This window comes from Solanum pennellii, chromosome 1 (genome assembly GCF_001406875.1).
Source record: "Solanum pennellii chromosome 1, SPENNV200".
Lineage (NCBI taxonomy): Eukaryota > Viridiplantae > Streptophyta > Magnoliopsida > Solanales > Solanaceae > Solanum > Solanum pennellii.
Window position 1 is genome coordinate 103,295,764 of NC_028637.1, and position 22,631 is coordinate 103,318,394.

Here is a 22,631-nt window from a genome sequence, read left to right on the forward strand (position 1 = left end):
ATATTTATTTTTCTTTTTTAAATTTATTAACCCGTCTTTTAATTAGCTCACTCTATTATGCTTATTTAAAGTATTATTAATCCCAACTATTTTCATCCAAGTAAATTTCGAGGTCTCTAACAACCTACGTAATTAGCAAATATAATTGTACGTATCTTTAATTTATTATCATAAAATTCGAAACAAAGCAGTAATATTTGTTGTTTTAATGAATAATCCCCCTCCATTCACTGGCATCGTCACTTTCTCTCTGTTTCCTTTCTCTTTCACCTTTGCTTCTACCCAACGCTTCGTTTTGCCGAATCATTCCCTTTATATATTCTAAATCCAATATAATAATTCATCTTTCAAGCTTTTTTTAGCTTAGTGGACTTCAACTGTAATGGCATTCTACTGTTTTTTTTTTTGTATTAAACATATATGTTCACAGTTCACCATAAACACTTGGCTTTGAGTAAACCCAGTTGTCAATCCGATTTTTATTTCCTAGAGAGAGAGGGGGAAAAAAGGGTGTAGTGGAAGTCCTATATAGAGAGAGAAACACGGATTACAGATGCTCTGGGCATGGGGAAATTGCAAGGACAGAGACTGCCAGTGCAGAACCAGAACGGCGATGGAGTTGGTTCTACAGCTTTCTGTCAGAGATGTTCGATGGGTTTTTCAAGAATCGGCTTACAATTTAGTTTCAAGTGTATCGCCGTTTTGCTACTGAGTATTGCCCTTTTTCTCTCTGCTGTCTTCTGGATCCTTCCACATCGTTCTAAGTTATCTGGGTTTGACGCTAAAGAGGCGATCAAGCATGCCGGTCAGTTTCATTATGCTTTTGACTTATTTAGACTTTCGTCTCCTCCTTTACCGATGTCTTATTAGGGTTTTGGATTTTTTTTTTAAATTTGCTGTGCAATTAGGGTTTGTGGGTGAATTAGGATTATGGGTTTATCTGGGTTTGTTCTTGTTTTGCATAAACAGGGAAAAAATGTATTGGTCTGGTGATTCCCCATTTTGCTATGCCCTAATGTTACCAATTAGATGCCCAGTATTGAAATGGTTGAGAATTTCCGGACATCTCTGAAGCAGCCCAAGGATTCATATAGTTGATCCCAGTTAGTTTTGGATTAAGCGTTAGTTGAGTGGTTGACTGTAGCTAAGTTGCTTGGACTCTTTCCGCACACGTGTTGGATCCTTCAAAATACACTATTTTTGAAGGATCCCGACACGCACCTGTCGACATTTTTGAAGTGTCCGAGCATCATAGGACTGCAGTTTATGGTTGCACTGTTTGAGTAGAAGGATGTTTTCTTGTTTTACTATGCTTATACTTGTAGGCTCATTGTGTTTGTTTCTCAATATTATTGCTGGTTTGCTGCTTCAAAAAATTCTAATGTTGTCAGGCTTAATTGTATCAAGTATGAGTGATGCTTGTGACGGCTCACATGCAGTTTAAGTTCTTCGTTCTTGCTCTTGAGCGGGGTTTGTTCTTAGGATTTTTGGTGATGCTTATGAAGGGATGCATTTTCAATGGAATTAGGGTGTAAGGAGATGGACATACTAATAGTTTGGTCCCTATATTGTGTAGCTTTAGTAAATGGAGATCCTGATTTCTTTCTTTCTGGCAGCATAAAATACAAGATGTTTTTTTTCTTTCTCTGGGATGCTTCTCATGATCTGTTTGGTTATAGGCAGGAAGTTCTGTTGTAGATCTTGCTTCACAAACTTATTACTTTCTGCAGAATTTTGGCACCCTGAGTAGTCAATAACAAGCACTAGATTACTTTTGTGCTTTCCTTGGCTGGTGGAATTTTCAGTGGAAGTGGAAGCCTTCTTCTCCTTTGCTCATGTCTCTGTTTATTATAGTGATCTAGGCATTACGTTGAATGTCAGTGTTCAATCTTTTATGGTGCTGTTTTTTCCTTTAAATTTACCTGATGAAGACAATGTCCTTAAAATGTATGTGTGATGTGACTGTTTGATCATTGATGTGGATAATCTCCTAATATTGGTGACCATTCAGATATTGTCAGCTGTGGAGATTGATTTCCCGTTCATTTATTTATCGCCTTTGGTTTCTAAACTCATCCTTACATCTTGGTGTTGCTGTGTTTTTCAGCCACTACTCAAGCATACTTCAGATTGGAGAAGCCAGTTTCAGACATTGTTCCCCACATTGCAAGACTGGAGTATGATATTTTGGATGAGGTTGCTATCCCTAACATGAAGGTTTGCAACCTACCTTATATTGAAATCATAGTTTATCAATGCTGTCTCTTTTCAGTTGATTGCAATTCAGCTTGACAATGGAATTTGCAGGTTTCTGTCCTATCTGTGCATGCAGCAGGTGTGGCTAACCAGACTAACGTAATATTTGGTTTTCTTCCGGATCCAGTTGATTCTTCTAGTACTCCAGTGTACTTAAGTCTGCTGAAGTCTGCTTTATTGGAACTGTATCTTCGAGATACCAATTTGACATTAACTTCCTCAATATTTGGACAACCATCTTCATTTGAGGTTTTGAAGTGTCCTGGTGGAATCACTTTGATGCCCGAGCACCTACCCTTTTGGGACCTACCTGATGTCCTCTTCAATTTTACTCTCCACAGCTCTATTGATGAAATAAGGGAAAATTTTATCGAGCTGAAGGAACAACTGATATCTGGCTTACGTCTCAGTCAGAGTGAGGTATATGATAATATCTAAATCTTTTTTTGTTTTTGAGTTGACATTTCTGGATGAGTGGGAACGGTTAGATTTTGGATGTTTCTTAATTAAGACTTTGTGCATACTTTAGATTGGTCTGCTTTTGGAATCTTGGCAAAGAGTGCACCCACATTTATGTTGAGCTTTTCGACCATACTTTTGTCTACCTATGCATCCCCTTTGGTCTAGCTTAGTACTTTTTCATGGCTTAGGAGTCACCTCGATCTTGATCCTTTCTTTACTGTTGTGCTATCGATCTCAACTGAACAAAGCAGTTCTATTCTGTGGTTCATTTTTATGAGAAACAAACTATAAGAAGCATGTGCAGTGCAGTGTTGTTTTATGATTTTTCATTTGGTCTATGGCTCACTTGCTGTTGACTTTTAAATTTATTTCCAAGGGAAGTTTCCCCGTGAACTATTCAAGGTTTGCAACACACTTACACTATGGTGTGTTGCTATTACCCCTTGTACTACAAAAACTTAATAAGAAGAGAAGAAAGATAAATACAAAATAAAGGAAAAATGCCACACAGCAACTGTTTATAGACTAATAGTAGCTGTCACACGTCACCAAGAGAGTGAAGTTTCTCTTCATGCCTCTTGGCACTCCATGATCTTTTGAATAGGGGAACATTGTAGTTCAGGGTAATGGCAACTCTCTGTAGTTCGATTATGAAAGTTATTAGATGTGAAAGCTTTAGTGTGTTTTTAACGCACTCTCTCTTTATATTTTAGAATGAGTTTCTTTAAGTTTTCTTCTAGATGTCATATTTTTCTTCGACGTTTTAATAGCTGAGTGGATACTCTTTTCCAATGTATACTCCTTTATTTTCTTCTTTCTCTTTGACGATTCACCTTTTCACATTATAAATTCCCTACTCAAGTATAGATAAGTCGTTCCAAAGATAAGGAGTTATATTCCTTCATTAAATTCTTTTAGCAATTTTTGTTATTTAAATTACAATTCCTAATTGATGTTAATATTACCTTTGTCAAAAAAGATTCTAAAAGGAACATAATGATACACAATGCCTGTGTTGGAAGTTTCTTGCTTAAATTGTGAATAAAGAGATCGTTGGTTGTCAAGTAACAAAGCTTTGTTGGATATATGCCTCACAAATCTTAGTGTATCTGGTTTTAATTGGATTTCCCTGTCAGAAATTTGAGTGATCAGTTGCAAGGTCTTAAACATGTTGTTCCTATGTTGAGGCTGTCACAAGCAGTTCAATATCGCTGTATGAGATGGAAAAGTAGGTGGTGATCGTGACAAAGATTTGCTTAATATTTTATAGACATTTGGACGTGGATAAAAACCGTATGGAAGTACCTATTGCTACTCATGCCATAGTGATATATAATTCATAGTTAAACAATAATTATCTGCCACCCTCTAGTGATGTGATGTCAAAGTTATGTGACCCCTATGGGCAAGTTGATAATTTTTCATGTTTGTTGCATCAATAATTTCTGTTTGCTGCCTTTCCCTGTCTTATTTTTTCTCCTTCCCCTGTATGGGAAATATTAAAGTGGGTGCAGGCATTGCTGTCTGCTTTTGTTCATGCTGTTTACCATTGTACATTTTTAACTGTCAGATCTGACTTATTTTTCTCCCTTTTTCTTCAGAGTGTTTTCTTACAGATATCAAATAAAGTTGGCTCCACTAAAGATCCCCCAGTTGTAGTTGAAGCTTCAGTATATTCAGATATTGGGAGTCTGCAACCTCAGAGGTTAAAACAATTGGCTCAAATAATTATGGGATCTGTTCCTAAATCAAATCTTGGCCTTGATAACTCTGTTTTTGGTAAAGTGAAGCAAGTAAGTTTATCTTCCTTTCTAAACCGTACTGTCCATGCTGCCTCGCCTGCTCCAACTCCTGCTCCAGCTCCTGCTCCAAATGAACCTTTGTGGCCATCACCTTCTCCATCACCTTCTGTTTCTTCATCTCCATCTCCATCTCCAGCTCCCTTGTCCAACTGTCGTAGATTACAGTCACATGCTAGACATCATTGTGGTCCAGCTCATGGAGAAGAACCTAGCAGCTCTCCATCTCCTATAGCTGATCCACCTTCTCCTGTGACAAGCTCTGGTCCACCTTCAAGTAGTTCTGGAGTTGCAGCAAGCCCATCATCACATGCACCTACTTATCCTCCAAAACTAAGTCCCAGGGTGAATCTTTCTCCTGGTCCTTCTCCACAAATGTCTTCCTCAATCTCATCTTCATCATCATGTAAGTTTCTCCTCATCACGTGGTCTTTATATTTGTGTTATCTCAATAATTCATTCTCCGTTATCATTTTGACATGTTATTACCTAGTGGGTAGGATCTATCATTTGCTTGTAATGGATAAAGAACCTATGGAAATTGGCGACTTTAGATTGTTTCTTTAGGATCTTTCTTTAGCTACAGCATATTCTGCTTTGGAGGTCACAAGAAATAAAGTGAAGAAGTAGGAAACTCTTTCATGGAAACCATGTACCGGTGGACCTTGTGATTAGTCTAGGATGAATTTATGTGAAGAAGTAGGAAGCTCTTTCATGGAAACCATGTACCGGTGGACCTTGTGATTAGTCTAGGATGAATTTATGTGAAGAAGTAGGAAGCTCTTTCATGGAAACCATGTACCGGTGGAACTTGTGATTAGTCTAGTAGGAATTTATGATATTTTTGTGCTGCTCAGTAGCTGTTTGTTTCGTTTTCTTTCTTGCAGCTCTTGCACCTGGCATTTCTTACAAGGAGCTCTGCTTGTTCTGGTTATTTGGATTGGCAGTATTTCAAATCCTTGGTTGGACGTGGTGACTGTCGTGTTCTGGTTTGACAAGATTTTAACATCTTCAAAGAAGAAGAGAGAAGTATACTTAGCAACAAACAACTTTATTTGACTAGGAATTATAGCATCATTTGCCAGTTAGTTTGTGGTTACCATGGCAAGTCACGTTAACCACACTATATGAACAGAAGAAATCACAGGTCAAAGCCAAAAGGTGGCAGGACTCTGTTTGACATCACATGAAGACAGTTACAAAGATGTTTTCTTCCCGAAGGGAATGACTACTCTAGAAAACAACTACATGCTCATCTGCAGGTTTTCAAGGAGATACCAGTCGTAAGATATGTTGGTTCATCTTGAAAATAATGCAAAAGAGCTAATATTTTACCATATTGTATATTCTTACTCAAAACTGTACTCAGCTGCTTTTTATGTGCTAAGCTTTTAATCAGATAAAACATCAGCCTTTTGGCACTTGATGCTAACGGGTCTTTGTTTTTTGGGATCTCTGAGGGCCATTCCTCTACTTTGTGAGGTAAAAATTGTTAGTTTTTAGAAAAAAACATTTTAAAGCAGGTTGAAAAACATAATTATGGGAAAAGATAAGCAAGGCAGTGCTCCAATAGCCTTCTATCTTAATTCATATTCGTAATGCATAACAGATTTCAAGAACTCTATTTATTTAATAACTATGAATAAGAACGGATACTGGATTTTGAATTATAAATTGTTTAAAGCACATTTATCAACTGGATTATTCTACAAAGGGCCAGACGTACATAAAAGTGTACACACCAAAGGCACCACCTAAGAACCTCTTTAACATCCGTCTGAAAACGCTACAGCACCAGAAGCAGCTAATGGTAAATAGATGCCTGACCTCTAATTTGCTCTTTACATGTTCTATGGTCACATATTCCATGTACAAAGAAAGGCAAACTATGTACAGCAGACTTGGGAACAGGATCATTAATAAACCACAAGTGTATTGATTAATATATAGATGCCACACTTGCATATGTATTGGCAAAATCAGTAGAACTGCAGGTGCTCATGTCAGCCAGCACACTAGCAGTTAAATAGTAGGGATTATGACTTGTCCCTTTTAGTTGGAATGAGAGAAAAAATTGGTGCTGTGTCAGCAAATACTCGTCTTCCTTCACTGGAGATGGACTGAATCTCCCATGCTGGGCCAAGAAGCCATGATGTTGCAGCTCCTCCCATTAAACCTCCGAGCTGAAATGTTAATGAGAGCAGAGTTGGAAAATCAGACAACCATTCAAACATATGCCAATGTAAAGAATTGTTTGACTTGTATGTATCTATTAAACACATATGCTGCATTTAAAACAAAGTGAAAGCGCATAAAAAACAATAGCAAAACAAAAAGAAGAGTTCGAGGAGGAAGTACAAAGAAGAAGACAAGGACATGATCAGTTGAGGTACTGACAAGCCAGTCTGGGCACCACAGTATCAGAAACAAAAGAGAAAAGATGTAATCAGAAGAGGAATGATTTATCTTCCCATACTACTTCCTTTTTCTGCATACAAATTTGGTAAAACCTCAGAGAAGGTTGAGGTTGGTCCTAAATTGGCTCTAGACAGATTTCTCGATATAAAAAAATAATAATTTAAAACTCACAGAATGTACAACAAGCGGAAGGCACCTGTTACGAGATGAACAAATCTTTGTCGGAACATGAGACACCACAGAGACTTTGCATTCTCGAAAACAAAGCTCTTAAATATGGCTTAGTAATTGGATAAAGTGGAAAATTACAGGCAATGATCTTGATTTATTTTTCTTTTCTCTCACCAGAGGTTAAAAACAGCAACAGAAAGAGGAAAAGATGCACATAGCAGAAGCTCGTTATGCCATTAATTGTCGTTACAAATTAAAAAGCAGGCACATAAATAGTTATGTGATAAAAAGCAAGCGCTTTGGTGGGAATACATCCAGATCAAGAACATGATGGCAAAGTCAGATATTACTTACATGTCCCCAGTTGTCGATCCCTTTGGTCATTAGTCCAATTGCCTGCAAGGAAAATGGTTGCCAGCACTAGATGAATTAGGACTGAAATTCGAAAAATAAAAAATACGAAAAGAGATCAAACTTGATACTTATGAATCAATAGAGGTGTAAGTATCATGGTTCTCAGGTACTGAGCACAAATATGTGCAGTTTTTATGATTAATTTTCATTCCTTAAACCACTAATAGCATCTTCACCCTATGAAAGATCACAAGAACCTATAAATTTGAAGAATAAGCTTAATCATAAGATATGCCCCAATTACTCGCTTGGCGAATGCCAACAGAAGTGCATTGAGCTAGGTAGGGAATGAAGTGTTTTACCAAATTTAGAACAATCACATTTGCTATGTATCGAAGATCCCCCTCGGTGCCTTTGACCATGCCCCTATGCCTCAAAACGAATACTGCAAAAGATCCAACCTGGTAATGACACAAAAACGTGGAGATCAGTATTTCTTAACCTGATAAATGAAAAAGAAGTCTAATTCTTTAATTTCCTCAACAACTGTTCAGAAAGATGCATACTTAAATAAATTCCTTGTATTGGCCAGAAACACAACATCAAAGAAAATATATGTACAATGATAATTGAATCTTAAAAGTCTACTTTCTCGTGAACTACATACAACCCAAAGGCAAGTTCATTTTCCCAGTAACACTAATAAAGTCTGTGGCTAAGTAGTACATACATAATGGGTCTACAGAAGTGAAAAGAATTAGATATCAAGTAGTTGGATGACATAAGGAGCAGAAAATCATGAAATAGCATGAAATGATAACCCAAGTTGCATACACCAATTAGCAAGTCCAGTAAAAGTGCAAAAGAATAGCATCACTTACTAATCCAAAAATTGCTCCTGAGGCACCGACTGCAGGTGCCTTACTAAGCCAGTAACTCATAGCTGAACCTGATCTCTTTCATAGGATACAATTAGAATCACTGTATAATAGGAAGTTTCATTGAAATAAAAATGTCATTGTGGTGATGTGTCATTACTTGCAATTGCAGACGTCAAGTACAGAGCAACATATCTTTTAGGGCCACTAACTTTTTCAACACCAGGCCCAACTGAATTCAAGGAATAACAATTAACCTGAAAGAAGCCACATCTGCTTCAAAACCTTTATAAGGGATGGATTTAGGAATCCAGGAAAACATGAAGTGAAGTCAGACCATGAGATGCACTATGTTTGTATGCAAGAATGACGAAGTAATCAGCCTCCATAGTTGCCCTTTGTCAATAAGACTGTTAATCTGCAAAGCATATCCATCAACCACACAAAGCACACTGTTAATATGGAAAATGATAAGTCAGCTATTTACATATTTAATCCAGTCTAACCTTAGCTCCCCAAAATAAAAGCTTGCCTTCTGTTGCGACTTGTGCAATATATATCCTGCAGTGATTTACATAGAAAATGTTAATTTCTCTTTGTAACAATAGCTCTTAGTCCATTATACCAATCAACATCATAACTTGAAAGGTTCCTTTTCTGCTTTTATTTTTTTCTGACATTTGCAAGAGGGTTTTTCCTTCATTCGGAGAGGGTAAAGGTTAAAAGATTATAAGTACAAAAGCCTGGATCTTTCAGAAAACGGGTTCCTATTCAAAGATTACATAACCACATGATAAGCTCACACTACCCCGTCAATTTGGGATCCAAAGTCGAGATTTTCCTTGGGAGGTACCGACTTTAATAAACATTAAACCAAAACTAAAAAATCATTTTAAGAAAAAGATAAAAAAATCATAATATTCACATCGTTTTGGTTAAGAATGCAAAACTTACAATATGTTAAGTGCAAGGAATATGTTGGTCCATTTCCTTTCACTGGAAAAGAATGATCTTGATGACTTTGAGTATGAATTCTGAATCTTTCTAAATTTCCTTCTACTTTCATCAGCGCTGAAGAATAATAAGCTCATGTCTTCGGCAGAGAAGACATCCTGTGACCACTGAAGGATGTTGAATCCAGTGACATGAAGGGTCCATTTATGACATGCATCCTTCAATATAGGGCCATGAACATGACAAAAGATATGCTGCGGAGCAAGCAAAATGGCAGTTAAGATCTTATCATTTCCAGAATTTCATGATACTCCTATTATAAGGAGACATATAGCACATCAAAGCAAATCTGCCTATCTGCAACGGGACAAGGTGACCAGTCCATTCAACATCCAGAGGACTCTCTTCAAAACCCTTAATCTTCAGGTCATTTTCTTGGACCCGCATTAAAGATGAGGGTTTGTCATAGTTGACAGACAATCAAATTATAATGAATCATCAACTGGATATAGAGGATTTATACAGCCAACCCCAACTAATTGTTATTGACTGTAACAGATCAAAGTATTGCTAATGAATTCCTGTCACTCTTTTCCAAGATTCTGATAAGCAATACATCAGCATGTTAGCAAACATGACACAGGCCAAATATTCTCAATTTCAATTACATCAAAACAAATTTATATCAGGATACAGGAATCAGCCTCAGTAACCGTGTGAACAGTGCCATTGCTTCAAAATTGCAAAAAAATAAAAAAAAGTCTGAAAGGTGAGTTATAGTATGAACCCAGAAGTCTAATAATGCTATGCACTCACAAAATTAGATTGTGAACAGTCAGGATTCCTACCTAACCTACTAAAGAAATCAAGAAAGTATATTCTAGAGGTAAATTGTTGCACAAGTTATTTGTGTTTCTCACTGTTCTCTTCCTTTTTTTCCTGCTTGGATCAATTTGCACACAACATTCGAGAACTCAAGAGTTAATTCAAATATAAAAACATCAAGATCAAGAAGGTACCTTGATAGAGGATTGAAGACGACGGTGGAGGGCGTCGCCGAGGCGGAGAGCGGCGGCGTTGGTGATGATGTGGGTGGTTGTGGGACCCCATATGGATACTGTCTGATGAAATTTGGGATTGGAGGGAAGGGATGCCCAACCCGCCATTTCCATTTGGCTCCGACAAATATTCTAAACCCGAACCATATACCCGATATTTTAACGACTGCCAAATCGGTATTAATTGCTCTAACGCCCCTCGTAGTTTCTCATAAATTGCAGATGCACCCGATATAGTTTTATTTTGGGGTTAGGAGTTTGGGGAGGAAATTTGAAATTGGAGAAAATATCGAATATATAAAATACATTTTTCTACGTATATATGATAACAATAAAGTGAATAATTAAAAACGTACCTAACATAATAAATACATAAAATATATTATATATATAGATTGTAATTTATATTAATTTATATTCAGTATAATTTTATATATGAAACTAAATATAAGAGTGAGATAAACAATCATTCCTTCACCTACCACAACAAATGAATTTGTTTGTTAGTGGTATCATCATCATTCTAAAAAAAAAAATACTAATTTTTGAGTTTGAGGTTGTTGATTGCCATATAATTTTGACCATGAAAGACAAATAGAAATTTTGGTCCATAAAGTCACATTGAACATGGAAATAGTGGGGCTTCTTTTTCTCTCCAATTCTTCTATGCATATTTGTGCCTGAAAATAATTCCATCACTTTGATAGTACCCTTGAAATCTATAAGCCATTAGTAAAGGGTCAATTTCATATTTAATAATCAAAATATATATGAAGTAACACGTTCTTGTGAGTTTCTAGTCAGTGTATATAACTTCAATTCATTTATTTATTTTTTTGACAAAGAAGGAAGGATAGATGGACGCATACCTTATAAATCTTTTTGATCCCATTCTCAGATAATTTCCATCCATCGAATTCAGAAAGATGTATAGTTTTATCAACATACCTGTTTAGTTCCAATTGAAGCAAAGAATGATAAAAACAAACTACTTTGTACTGTTATTAGATGAAATAAGGAACCATTATCAAGAGAAAATCCAAGGATTCCACCAAGCTCTCCCTGCCCAAAATTTAAAAAAAAACAAAATAAAGTATTAGCAATATCTTATAAGTGTGTATAGCAGATAGCTCGACTTACGTCACATGTCAGTGTATACAAGTTAAACTCGGAATATGTTACCTCTAGGAAAAGCAGAAGTTGTAGTCTCAAAAGTGTTAAAGTATCTGTCTCTCAAACTTGACATCAAACTAAAAGGCCAAAGAGAGGTAAGCTGAGTCCAACCCCAAATGAGAGGATTCTGTATGTTCTCCTCTTCTTCTTGTTGTTCATATGAATTGTAACCAGTTTGATCCTCATTGTTTGAGAATCCTTGCAGTTGATACCGACAAACGGGACAAGTATTATGGAGTCTAAGCCATGGAACAATGCATTCAGAATGATAAAAATGCTTGCAAGGTAACTCTATAACTTGTATCCCAACTTCAAACTCATCCTTGCAAACAGGACAAACAGAGTCATTTTCCAACAGGTTTGGTGTCAGGACAATTCTTGGCAATGCATCGATTGCTGAAGATGGCGTTGGAGGTGGCCCAGGCCTGTCATTATCAATCAATTCTTGAAGGGATGGAAAACTAAGCGCGTTCTCATCAGGAGAGACAGGCCTAATAGGTTGATCATCAGGGCCAATAAATTGGAGAATGACACGAGCACGTTGTCTAGTACTCCTACGATGATTTTCATCACCAATATCGTTGTTTAGTTGCCTAATTGGTGGATCAACCATGAGTGCCAAAGCATCAAGAAGGCGAGAATTTGATGAAGGCTGTGGTTGTAGCCTTGTAACATTAGAAAGTACAAGCCTAGGCCTTGTCACATCAAGTTCATAGAAAACTTGACCATAACAATGAGGACATAAAATTTCAAATGGATTGGCTGAAGTTGTCCTTATGGATCTTTGACAATGTCTACACCAATAGTAATGGTATGTCCTCATTCTCTGGACTCCATTGACAATAACTCGAGCGCGAGGGATCGTTGGCATGTTCTTTTATGTGAATTAAGAAAAGAAGGATAGCTAATTAGATGTAACAAAGACAGAAATGCAAAGGCTTTTTATAGATGGTTTCAAGAAGAAATGCTTTTCATGGAGAGATTCTTTTTCTCTGCAGTTTCCTTAATACTTCATGACTTCTCCAGCCAAAAGTTAGGCATAAAGAGTTAAGACAAACGTATTGGCAACAGTAAATTGTGTTTTTAATTTTAATACATGAATTTTTTAGTTGTTTTTCAAGATTCTTGTATGAAAAATCATTGTAAAGCTTTAGATTTAGTTAACATCATATGTTGTATAAGACCTAATATAGTGCGCGAGATTTACGGAGATTGATGAATTAAGATATCTAACTTTATTTAATATTCATTTACATGGTATACATTCGTAATATAGCTAAGTTTTCTTTTTTACTTTTACATAGAGTTTCTTGAGAGCCTAATTTTCTCAGGTTGAGTTGTAAATACGTTCTCACCAAAATTACTTAATTTAAAAATTATCAATCTATTTTTTATTAAAAAAATCGGATTAAAAGTAAGACAAACATAAATTGCTCATCTATATCACCCGTTAAAAGTTTAGCTCATTTATGTCGTTTTCATTTAAAAAGAGGCATACTCATGCAATTTTTCGTTAACTAAAATGATATAGATGAATTAAACTTTTAACAGATGACGTAGAAGAGTCTTTTCTTTTTAAAAGTTGGCTGATATATGTGAATATTATCCATCTTACGTAATAAATAATTTAATTAATGACTGTGACCGATAGACTTAACAAGTGATTTTAGTAGATCATTTTTGAGTTAGGGGGTTTAGAGGAAAAAGCAAGTGGCAGCTCTGGATTGGGTTTGTTTTTACCTATTTCTCCTTCATCTTCTTCAAAACCTTAACTCCTCTCTCAACCTTTCCTTCTTTTTTCTTCAACTTCTGCAATCTCTACTCCCATTTTTCATTTTCTCCCATGAAAATTTATCCATAAAGTTTCATTCTTTCTATCCAAAACACCCCAAGAAAAGAAAAATCAAGAATGTCTCTGCCAGTATTCCAAACAGCACAAATCAAGCCTATCAATACCCAAATCATTCCTTACTCAAAACCCTTGTTTCCCCCTTTGCTCTGTAGCCAAATTAGAGTCTATAAAGTTTGTAAAATCAAGGCTACATCGTCGCCGGCAGTCGATGGAGACCCAGTTTCTGGTTTGGAACGTTGCTTTCAAGGGTCACCTGCGCTTGATCATCCGACGTCTTCGTCATCTTCTACGGTCATGTTTGCGCCAGTGATGAAGGGAGGAAAATATGGTGCGCTTGGTTCGGTTACTTTGGAAAAAGGGAAGCTTGATTTGTCATCGAAGCAGCAGACCAGCTCTACTCCTGAGGTTAGTTTTTCTTTTCCTTTATTCTAGGAAATCGAAGCGTTTTCTTCCATAGCTTCCCAGGTAGTTGACTGGAAAACTCTCATCTTTCTTGAGAATTATCTCCTTGTGGTGTATTTATGCTAATACTCAAACATTTGATCCTAGTTCTTGCTGATTGCGAATGGTAGTTGAGAAGGCTCTTTCTAAGAAATAAGACTTGAAGTTAAGAGGCAGTGAACTTCTTTTGAAGTTGAAGTTAATCTAAAAAAATACGAGTGTTTGAAAATATAGGGAGTTCCAGGGTTTTTGAGATTCCCCAACTAGCTTGGGTTATGAGACGTAGTTGATTGACTGGTATAGAGTTTTAGGAATTGCTTGCGTGTTCTCAGGCTCCTCATTTGTCATTTTCTTTATTCTTGGAGCAAGAAGAAGGTTATTTTGTACCAGTAAGGCGATTCCAGTTGCTATTTACAATCGATTGACAAAGGTCTGGCCAACTCTGACAAACCTCAAACACTTAGATGCAAAGTGTCAAACTGCGTCTGGTATCACTAAAATGACAATATGTGTCCGAGAATTCATGATGCTGAAGTGGCTTATTAGATTTGAGATGTGTGTATGTGCCTTTACAAAGGTATCTTGTTGCCATTTATTCCCTTTTTAGCATCTTTCCTTTTCAATGAAGGAAAAGTTGGGAAAAAAAGTCGAATGCACTTTTTAATTCGGCATATATGATGTGAAATGGTGCTTCTGCTACTATATAAGATATTCAGATTCTAGTCCAACTATGTATTCTCTCCGTCTCTCTCAAGATCTTAAGATTGATAACCTTGTGGCTTGTGTGACTATTTAGTAAACACTTCGTCAAGCAAATTTGCTTATAATTTAACCACATCACAGCTTTCAACTGGCGGAGGAGGTGGAAATATGGGGAAAAATCTAAATCATGGCGGTGGTGATGGAGGTGATGATGATGGTGATGATGACGATTACTTTGATGATTTCGATGATGGTGATGAAGGAGATGAAGGTGGGCTCTTTAGGAGACGAATGCTACTGCAGGAAGTAAGAGGCCTCTGCAAGTGGAAAATTGCTTCTGCTTAATTCTGGATTTGTTCAAACAGTGTCATGTTACTCACAATTTTTCCATGTTGCCCAGTTGTTTGATCGAAAATTTGTTGACGCCGTGCTGAATGAGTGGCAGAAGACAATGCTGGATTTGCCACCTGGACTTCGGCAAGCCTATGAAATGGTAAATTGCGCTATGCAGTTGTCTCAAACTTGTCTCGTTTGGTCGGGTTATTTCGATGTCTAACTTTAGTTTCTGCCTTTTCATCCAGGGATTAGTCAGTTCTGCTCAATTGGTGAACTTTCTTGCCTACAATGCTAGGCCTACCGTGGCTAGATTTATTTCTCGGTTACTTCCTGAAGGATTATGTAGGGCGTTCAATGGCAGGTAATGTAGCACTTACAGAACTCTAAACTCCTCACAAGGAAAATATTTTGGACAAAATCTGCCTGATATATAATATGTAGCGTCGTGACGGAAATATCATTTGCTGTGCAGAGTAGTTATTCTGTCTGTTAAATTAATTTCCTGTTGTTTTTATAAAGTAAAAAATTAAGATCCTCTTTTTGTATCTTGCATCTTCAATTACGGTTCTTAGTGTTGCAGTCACTACTTTAAATCATTATTGTGTTAGCTTCACAGACATTTTTGAGCACTCATCTTCCTAGGCTTGTTCAAGATCACGAAAGTATTTTTTTTTAGTGAAACAGAGCTGTTTTTACTCATTAGCCCCACACATTCCATCAAAACAGCTCACCGCAATAATAACTAAGAAAGCAAAGCTGAAAAAAGGAATTTCTTTTTCTATACTTCTGCAGCCAAGATTGGTGTTATTATGGGATTTCTATTTTGAAATGAGATGAGTTGGCAGCGTTAATCATCACTTTTTAGTTTTTGGTTTTGATCTTCTGCAGAAGTAGGAACAGTCTTGTTTTATCTTTCAAAAACTGTAGGATATTGATAGTGCCAATTTTCCATGAATTCAAATCACACCACCAAACCCTATAAAATATAGAACTCTACAGAATGTAAGTTGCTCCAGCTATAGCTTTCCACAAAGTTGAAAGCTTGTATAAATATTTTTACCGTTGATAAATAGAACAAAAATTGAAAACGAGAAAGAAGACTGGAAAAATTGGTTGGTGGTTGAATTCGATTGTTTGTAATTTCATTGGGTACCATAATTGGCAAAAAGGAAAAGGAAAATGTAACCATTTGTTTGAAGGGATGATGTGTCCCTAGATTCCTCACATCACTTACCCCAAAAGGAACAAGAGTCAGATTTCCAAGTTTTCGTATAATACTAATAGACATCTATACCCTCACCTCTATAACATTATCTCGTTATTATTATATCAATTTTCAAAATAGACAAGGTAACCTCAGTCTCAGCTGCTCCATCATCTCCATTGTTGCCAGTGTTCGGTGGCAAAAATAGGAACTCTCTACTCTGCTATACTGGCTTGTCAATCATTCACATATTTAAAGCCTTAGTATGAGCACTCATCTACCAAGACTGGGAATTTTTAGTGAAACAGAGCAGTTATTACTTATTACTCATTAGGCCCAAACATTTATTGAAACAGCTACACTGCAATAACAACTAAGAATCAAAGCTGAAAAAGGAAATTTCTTTTTCCATACTTCTGCGGCCAAAATGTGGTTATGTTATGGGTTTTCTATTTTGATATGAGATGAGTTGGCAGGATTGATCAATTACTTTTAATTTTTGGGGTTGATCTGCTGCGAGAAGGAGCAGCAGTCTCTTGTTGTATCCTTCAAAAACTTGAAGGAAATTGACAGCGCCGATTTTCCATGAAGATCAAATCGCACCAGCAGAACATATAAGATATAAAACTCTGCAGGATGGAAGTTGCTCTGGCTATATCAGCCTCAAAGTTGAAAGCTTTGTAAATCCATGGGGCAGTTTGACACCTAAGTCTATGTCATCTAAGCTTTTCAAATTTTTGTTGTCAATTGTTTGCTGTCTAAATAATGTATTTAAGTATTCAGGTTTTTACTGCATATTGAAGTGACATCGCCAGTTGCCTAAAATTTTCTGGATTGTCTCTCTGTGACAGGAAGATAGCAGATCCAGCTTTTTTGAGCAAGCTGCTTCTGGATCAGGCACTTACAATTGGTTGCTCAGTGTGGTGGGAGGTAAAAAACCGTAAAGAAAGGTATGTTCTTTATTTATTTTTTTAATGTTATTTTTTGGGGGTGGGGTGGGGTGGGGTTGGCTTTCTTCCACACTTTGGGCATCCTTACTCTGTTCATAAATGTTAATTGTTGATAAAACACAATATAAGAGGATTGACTTAATGCACATGTTCTATTTTACTTTCATCTAGGATTAAGCAGGAGTGGGATCTTGCTCTTCTTAACGTCCTAACTGCAACGGCTTGCAATGCTGCTGTTTTTTGGACGCTTGCTCCTTGTCAATCCTATGGGAATACTTTCCGCTTCGATTTGCAGAACACTTTACAGAAGCTGCCGAACAATATCTTTGAGAAGAGTTACCCTTTAAGAGAATTTGACTTGCAGAAGAGAATTCATTCCTTTTTGTATAAGGCTGCAGAGTTGTGTATGATTGGCCTCAGTGCAGGAGCTGTGCAGGGTGCTCTTTCAAATCTTCTTGCCAATAAAAAGGAGGGAAGGTCAGCATTTTTTGGCTTATTGACCATTTATTTATACAGTTGGCCTTTTGGATGGATCTAATTTTTCATGCAAGGGAAATGTAAGGTATGTCCATTGCTGATGGCTTCTGTTGATCATTCACTAGGTTATCAGTGTCTATCCCATCTGTGAGTAGTAATGCACTTGGTTATGGGGCCTTCCTTGGTGTATATGCAAACCTGCGTTATCAGCTGTTGAATGGATTTGACAGAGCTGTTTTTAACTACTTTGATGTCATTGGGGTGGCTCTCGTCTTCAGCACTGCCATGAGGTATTTAGCTGCATAGTAGATGCTTAGCTGCACAGTAGTTTACTCGGGCAAATTAGTTTTTCTTTTTTTGGTTTCAATTTCCCTTTCCTCTTTTTCTACAATCAGTAAAAGTTGGTTATGTTTTCCTATTTCTGTTATTACTCGCTCTTCTGTCAGGTCTATAGTATCTTTTGAATTCTTCGGCTTCAGTACTTAATGACTGCACAGGTTTTCATATTTTTTTGTGGGTCTGTAAGAACACTTTTTATCTTTATAGAAGAATTTTACCACCTGTATCCCAAGATTAGGTGAAATTATATGCAATTTCTTTGATTGGAGGTTGGGTATTATTATTGAATATCATTGATCTAGTAATCATACTGGTGTTTATTGATTTGATCTTTTCCAGTTCTCTAATATTTCATTGTATGCAGAGCGTTGAATGTTCAAGTAGGAGAGACATCAAGATTAGCTTGGCTTGGTGTGGAGGTGGATCCACTGGCTCATTCAGATGATGTCTTGAAGGCATACAGTAGGCCTACTGAAGGAGGGGTTGAGCAGTCATCTTCAAAATGGTTCATATCCAAGAATTCCATTGTTTCTGGGCTTGGGCTTTTGGGTATCAAACAAGGTCAGAGTGGCTCAACGACTGAGGGTGAAACATCAGCTCCTAAGGCTCGAAGAAAAAGAATAGTCAGGAAAAAGGTAGCAAGCTGAGCCTAAGTAGTTGATAATAGTACTGTTTACTGCTCAATTTTTCCAAACCCAAGCCTTGGATGAGGAGTTTTGGTGTAAAGCACCAATTGGCAAGTAAAGAAAGCTGAGATGCAGGTTTGAATCATGATCATTGGATCCACTACATGAGGAGGTGATTTTACTTTGGATGCTGCAGAAGCTGCTTCCCGGTTTTCCTCCTCATTCCTTGCTGAATTTTAGTAAAAATGAGTACAAAGATCTAAAATTTGAAGTTTGCAGTGGCTAGGTGGTAGGTACATTGCTGATCAATCTTGTTATCTTCATATGCTTATAGTTTCATGGCTACTCTTTATCTTTTAACTGTTTTTCTTTGGCATTCTATGAGGATCATGTTTTCTTTTATTGTTGAGCAGGGATCAACTTGCCTGAGTATTGATCTAGGGGATAAGAACTTAGGTCATTTTCTGTTTATGCTTTTCCTATTCCAACCATGTACAATTTCCACAGCAGGAGTGAATTGGTAACTCTATCTATCTATGTTCATAAAAGTGTGCAACTGGTTTGCATGTTTTGCCAAGAAGTTGGTATTTATTGGTTATTATTCTGTTTAATATTCAAATAAACAGCCTTCATTTTTTTTCCACCAATGAATGTGAGCCTTCTGTTTCCTTTTCTCTTTTTAGTATAACTATTCTGAGTTCAATGACAACATATCTAGCGTAAGGAGTATAAATTATACATTAACTTTACTCATATATTGAGTACCTAGTGTATTTTATAAAAAGAGATAGCAATCCAATTAACCTCTTTCTGAAACTTTAATTTATTTATTTATCATAATTTAAGTAAAAAGTTTATATAAGATAGAAATATTGATCTTAAAGTCAAATGAATAATATTGTCACTTTTACTTATTTATTACTTCTTCGATTCACTTTTATTTGTCATTTTTTTCTAAAATAAATTTTATTTTTATTCGTCACCTTTAAAATACTAAAAAAAAAATTAAAATTCTTTTCATGATTTAACCTCAATATTGTATATTTTGTTTTGAAGACACCATTTTAATGAGATAGTTTGATAAAAATATTAATATCAATAATTATTTCGTTAATGAGTAAAATTGTGATGGTGAGGGAGTACTATTGAAAAGTAATGCAATAGTAAAAGTGAGCAAATAATAAAAAACATGTATCCGAAGGGATGACGTGTTTGTATAGATGCCAAGTCAATTTTCCTAATGGACCATTCTTTATCATCTCAAACAGATAAAGATAAAACCTCCATTGTCGCCGCCGGCGTACGGATTCAGAAATGGAAACTCTTGAATACTGGCTCGTCAATCATCCAATCATCACCAATTTCGAATGGAATCAAAACTCCACATTCGGTTCTTCACTTCTTTTCCTAGCTCTCACTGTCCTCACTTACCTCGCGCTCACTTTCTCTTTCCACTATTTCCCTCTTCTCCCTACACTCTCCCCTGCCTCCCTCCGCTTCATCTCCGCCGTCCACAACCTCTTCCTCTTCCTTCTCTCACTAATCATGGCCGTCGGATGCTCCCTCTCCGCCTTACACCAAATGCCCCATAATGATTGGACTTGGGTCATTTGCTTCCCGGCTAATCACACTCCCCCACGTGGACCCGTATTCTTCTGGGCTTACATCTTCTATTTCTCCAAGATGGTTGAATTTCTAGATACCCTTTTGATAATTCTCAGCGGGTCTAGATCTAGACGGCTGTCGTTCCTCCATGTGTACCACCACGCGGTGGTGGTTGTAATGTGTTATATGTGGCTTTCTTCCTCCCAGACTCTGTTTCCGGTGGCGCTTGTTACCAATGCTTCGGTTCATGTGCTAATGTACGCTTACTACTTCCTGTGTACCTTGGGATTTCGTCCATGGTGGAAGAGATTGGTAACGAATTGTCAAATTGTACAATTCGTTTTCAGTTTCCTGATTTCGGGTTTGATGCTGTATTATCACTTTACCGGGTCGGGTTGCTCCGGGATCCATGGATGGTGCTTCAATGCTGTTTTCAATGCTTCCCTTTTGGCACTCTTCCTTGATTTTCATTCCAAAAATTATGCAAAGAAGAGGAAAGATGTTAAGCTGTCGTGATTTGCCTGTGCACTAAGCTTCCGTTATTGCTGAAAAGGAGCGGGTCAATTTGACGTATCATTCGATACATACAACATAGCTTCTAATTAAAAGAGAAAAAATGCTTCTTACCAAACATTTCTTTATCCTCAAAACTCGAATCAAAGATCGAAGGATCGCAAACTAGTATCAGCTATTACTCATTTCAGAGTAGTTGAATTTGCTTGTAACATCATTATTTTGTTGAATGAATGGAAATAGATTGAGCAAAATTCACCTTTTTGTCTAACACTTTATTTATTATATTTTTAATGGGTATTCATTCAGCTTCCCTCGTAATACATTGTATAAATAAAGAAAATTTAGCCATCACGATTCATACACACACTTTTATTTATTATATTAGTAATGTTGGATATAAAAGCATATAAATAGTACTAAGAGACAATTGTAAGGAACACTTAAGTAGGAAAAAAAATGGTCGGAGGTAAGGAATCGTTTGATTTAAGGAAGAAGAAAGGAAGCCTTATTCCTCTAAATGTTCATGACTCTCTTCTGCACGTATTCTTCTCTAACTTGATATACATATATATATTCACTTGTCTTTCACTTCTTCTTTAACTCACAAACTCAGAATTACTAGTGTTGCGTATTCATGGCTTCTCACTTTACTTCATTTACCAATGTTTGGTTTCTCTTGTTTGCTATTGCCTTAGGTAAGTAACACAATATACTCTCCTTCTTTCGCTTGCTTTCTAATGAAGTAGGTGTGGTTATGTAGTTTTTCCTATTTATTTTCTCTCATGATTTTGATTTTTTTTCCGGATAGTAACACAATTTAGTGTGACAGGGGTAAAATGGTCCGAATGTACGAATATTACCATTATAAACTACTGTGTAGAGACTGTATGGCCTGGAATTACACCTAAGAACAATTTCAGTGGAGATGGTTATGAGCTGAAACAAGGGCAGTCTGCCGTCTTTACCGCTCCGGCTGGGTGGAGTGGCCGTATATGGGGTCGAACCGGGTGTGACTTTGACAAGAATGGCAACGGTACGTGCCAGACCGGTAGGTGTGGGACCGGCTTAAAATGTCGTGAACCGGGTCAACCTCCAGCTTCAATTGCCGAATTTACCCTTGGGGATACTGATTTTTACGATGTTAGCCTTGTGGATGGGTTCAACTTGCCTATAGTAGTAAAACCTGTAAATGGCAAAGGAAACTGCAGTTCTGTAGGCTGTGACAGTGATCTCAGACCAAATTGCCCTTCTGAGCTAGCTCTCAAGTCGGACGGCAAGACGATCGCCTGCCGGAGCGCATGTAACGTCTTCGACACCGATGAATATTGCTGTAGGGGTACATTTAGTAGTCCAATTTCATGTTTGCCTACAAACTATTCAAGCATTTTCAAAACAGCATGCCCTGTGGCTTATAGCTTTGCCTTTGATGATCCAACTAGTATCATCACTTGCTCTTCTACTGACTATCTTGTGTCATTTTGTTCTTCAAGGTAAACAACTCTAATCCTTCTCAATTGCTCAATTTTAGCTTGCACTCAGACTAATTCCACCAGCACAAGTATAGGATAACTCTGTCCAACAAACCTTGGATAAAACGAAGAAATCATCAAGTATTTTACACACTTGGATGTCCTTTTGCTGATTTAAGATTCTATGTGTTGGATAACAGGAACCAGAACCAGACACAGTGCACAAATCATGGCAAGAATGTGACTTGTAATGGAGCATATGGATTGAATTCACTCTTTAAAACAAGAGATATACTGATGGTTGGATTGACAACAGTGATAAGTCTTGGAGGATTGATGTTTTGACAGAATATTGTACAGATTCTCATCTTTTTGAGAACCTGTTGGCAACTACATTTACTTTTCTCATTCATATAGGATTTTGATTGCATTTCCTTGTCTTTTGAAATTTTGTTCACTAGTGTGAAAACATCAAAATTTGGCCATTTACACAGTGCATAAGCTTCAAATTCTCAGAGCAAAACTGTATATCTGGAATATTGTTCTTTTATGCTTTGAAGGTGATAAAATTCCAGCAACTCCCTACACCCC

At 36.9% G+C, this 22,631-nt stretch overlaps 6 protein-coding genes across 9 annotated transcripts; 4 read left to right on the plus strand and 2 right to left on the minus strand.

Moving 5' to 3' along the window:
* Positions 1–229: 229 nt before the first annotated feature.
* Positions 230–5,969, plus strand: LOC107026202. Its single transcript, XM_015227196.2, has 5 exons — positions 230–805; positions 2,108–2,217; positions 2,308–2,676; positions 4,320–4,923; positions 5,405–5,969. Exons 1-5 carry the CDS (start codon positions 565–567, stop codon positions 5,491–5,493), a joined length of 1,413 nt encoding a protein of 470 aa, XP_015082682.1. The 5' UTR covers positions 230–564; the 3' UTR covers positions 5,494–5,969.
* A 187-nt stretch (positions 5,970–6,156) lies between these two features.
* Positions 6,157–10,602, minus strand: LOC107009202 (RHOMBOID-like protein 10, chloroplastic). The gene is made up of 9 exons (XM_015208495.2): positions 10,312–10,602; positions 9,293–9,546; positions 8,845–8,899; positions 8,676–8,756; positions 8,499–8,595; positions 8,342–8,409; positions 7,823–7,921; positions 7,461–7,502; positions 6,157–6,700 (listed from the first exon to the last, which is right to left on the minus strand). Exons 1-9 carry the CDS (start codon positions 10,462–10,464, stop codon positions 6,554–6,556), a joined length of 996 nt encoding a protein of 331 aa, XP_015063981.1. The 5' UTR covers positions 10,465–10,602; the 3' UTR covers positions 6,157–6,553.
* A 149-nt stretch (positions 10,603–10,751) lies between these two features.
* Positions 10,752–12,576, minus strand: LOC107029258 (probable E3 ubiquitin-protein ligase RHC1A). Of its 3 annotated transcripts, none has more exons than XR_001457965.2 (3): positions 11,533–12,576; positions 11,220–11,412; positions 10,753–11,030 (listed from the first exon to the last, which is right to left on the minus strand). XR_001457965.2 is itself a non-coding variant. In XM_015230642.2 (2 exons), the coding sequence occupies exons 1-2, from the start codon at positions 12,392–12,394 to the stop codon at positions 11,378–11,380; spliced, it is 897 nt and encodes a 298-aa protein (XP_015086128.1). In that variant the 5' UTR covers positions 12,395–12,576; the 3' UTR covers positions 10,752–11,377. The 3 variants fall into 3 exon arrangements, 1 of the variants encoding a protein (XP_015086128.1); XR_001457961.2 differs by having other exon boundaries at positions 10,753–11,069; XM_015230642.2 differs by having other exon boundaries at positions 10,752–11,412.
* A 717-nt stretch (positions 12,577–13,293) lies between these two features.
* On the plus strand, positions 13,294–19,061 carry LOC107006268 (protein RETICULATA-RELATED 1, chloroplastic-like). 2 transcript variants are annotated; one of them, XR_003579136.1, is made up of 9 exons: positions 13,294–13,780; positions 14,660–14,824; positions 14,919–15,011; positions 15,100–15,215; positions 16,910–17,008; positions 17,180–17,485; positions 17,611–17,775; positions 18,189–18,739; positions 18,864–19,048. XR_003579136.1 is itself a non-coding variant. In XM_015204870.2 (8 exons), the coding sequence occupies exons 1-8, from the start codon at positions 13,433–13,435 to the stop codon at positions 18,469–18,471; spliced, it is 1,575 nt and encodes a 524-aa protein (XP_015060356.1). In that variant the 5' UTR covers positions 13,294–13,432; the 3' UTR covers positions 18,472–19,061. The 2 variants fall into 2 exon arrangements, 1 of the variants encoding a protein (XP_015060356.1); XM_015204870.2 differs by having other exon boundaries at positions 18,189–19,061.
* A 486-nt stretch (positions 19,062–19,547) lies between these two features.
* On the plus strand, positions 19,548–20,841 carry LOC107007572 (elongation of fatty acids protein 3-like). Its single transcript, XM_015206250.2, has one exon. The coding sequence runs from the start codon at positions 19,765–19,767 to the stop codon at positions 20,569–20,571; it is 807 nt and encodes a 268-aa protein (XP_015061736.1). The 5' UTR covers positions 19,548–19,764; the 3' UTR covers positions 20,572–20,841.
* Positions 20,842–21,010: 169 nt separating this feature from the next.
* On the plus strand, positions 21,011–22,466 carry LOC107007565 (pathogenesis-related protein 5-like). Its single transcript, XM_015206242.2, has 3 exons — positions 21,011–21,266; positions 21,401–22,061; positions 22,241–22,466. Exons 1-3 carry the CDS (start codon positions 21,206–21,208, stop codon positions 22,383–22,385), a joined length of 867 nt encoding a protein of 288 aa, XP_015061728.1. The 5' UTR covers positions 21,011–21,205; the 3' UTR covers positions 22,386–22,466.
* Positions 22,467–22,631: the final 165 nt, after the last annotated feature.

Bases quoted from the DNA above. Each gene is read 5' to 3' on its own strand.
- LOC107007572 (XM_015206250.2), top strand. From the start codon at position 19,765: ATGGAAACTCTTGAATACTGGCTCGTCAATCATCCAATCATCACCAAT.
- LOC107006268 (XM_015204870.2), top strand. From the start codon at position 13,433: ATGTCTCTGCCAGTATTCCAAACAGCACAAATCAAGCCTATCAATACC. The intron at 14,825-14,918 runs GTAAGAGGCCTC...CATGTTGCCCAG, and splicing joins GACGAATGCTACTGCAGGAA to TTGTTTGATCGAAAATTTGT. The intron at 15,216-16,909 runs GTAATGTAGCAC...TCTCTGTGACAG, and splicing joins TGTAGGGCGTTCAATGGCAG to GAAGATAGCAGATCCAGCTT.
- LOC107029258 (XM_015230642.2), bottom strand. From the start codon at position 12,394: ATGCCAACGATCCCTCGCGCTCGAGTTATTGTCAATGGAGTCCAGAGA. The intron at 11,413-11,532 runs GTAACATATTCC...AATTTTGGGCAG, and splicing joins AACTTCTGCTTTTCCTAGAG to GGAGAGCTTGGTGGAATCCT.
- LOC107007565 (XM_015206242.2), top strand. From the start codon at position 21,206: ATGGCTTCTCACTTTACTTCATTTACCAATGTTTGGTTTCTCTTGTTT. The intron at 21,267-21,400 runs GTAAGTAACACA...TTAGTGTGACAG, and splicing joins CTTGTTTGCTATTGCCTTAG to GGGTAAAATGGTCCGAATGT. The intron at 22,062-22,240 runs GTAAACAACTCT...GTTGGATAACAG, and splicing joins GTGTCATTTTGTTCTTCAAG to GAACCAGAACCAGACACAGT.
- LOC107026202 (XM_015227196.2), top strand. From the start codon at position 565: ATGGGGAAATTGCAAGGACAGAGACTGCCAGTGCAGAACCAGAACGGC. The intron at 2,218-2,307 runs GTTTGCAACCTA...TGGAATTTGCAG, and splicing joins TTGCTATCCCTAACATGAAG to GTTTCTGTCCTATCTGTGCA. The intron at 4,924-5,404 runs GTAAGTTTCTCC...TCTTTCTTGCAG, and splicing joins AATCTCATCTTCATCATCAT to CTCTTGCACCTGGCATTTCT.
- LOC107009202 (XM_015208495.2), bottom strand. From the start codon at position 10,464: ATGGAAATGGCGGGTTGGGCATCCCTTCCCTCCAATCCCAAATTTCAT. The intron at 9,547-10,311 runs GTACCTTCTTGA...CTTGCTCCGCAG, and splicing joins GTCTTCAATCCTCTATCAAG to CATATCTTTTGTCATGTTCA. The intron at 8,596-8,675 runs GTCTGACTTCAC...GGCTTCTTTCAG, and splicing joins CAAACATAGTGCATCTCATG to GTTAATTGTTATTCCTTGAA.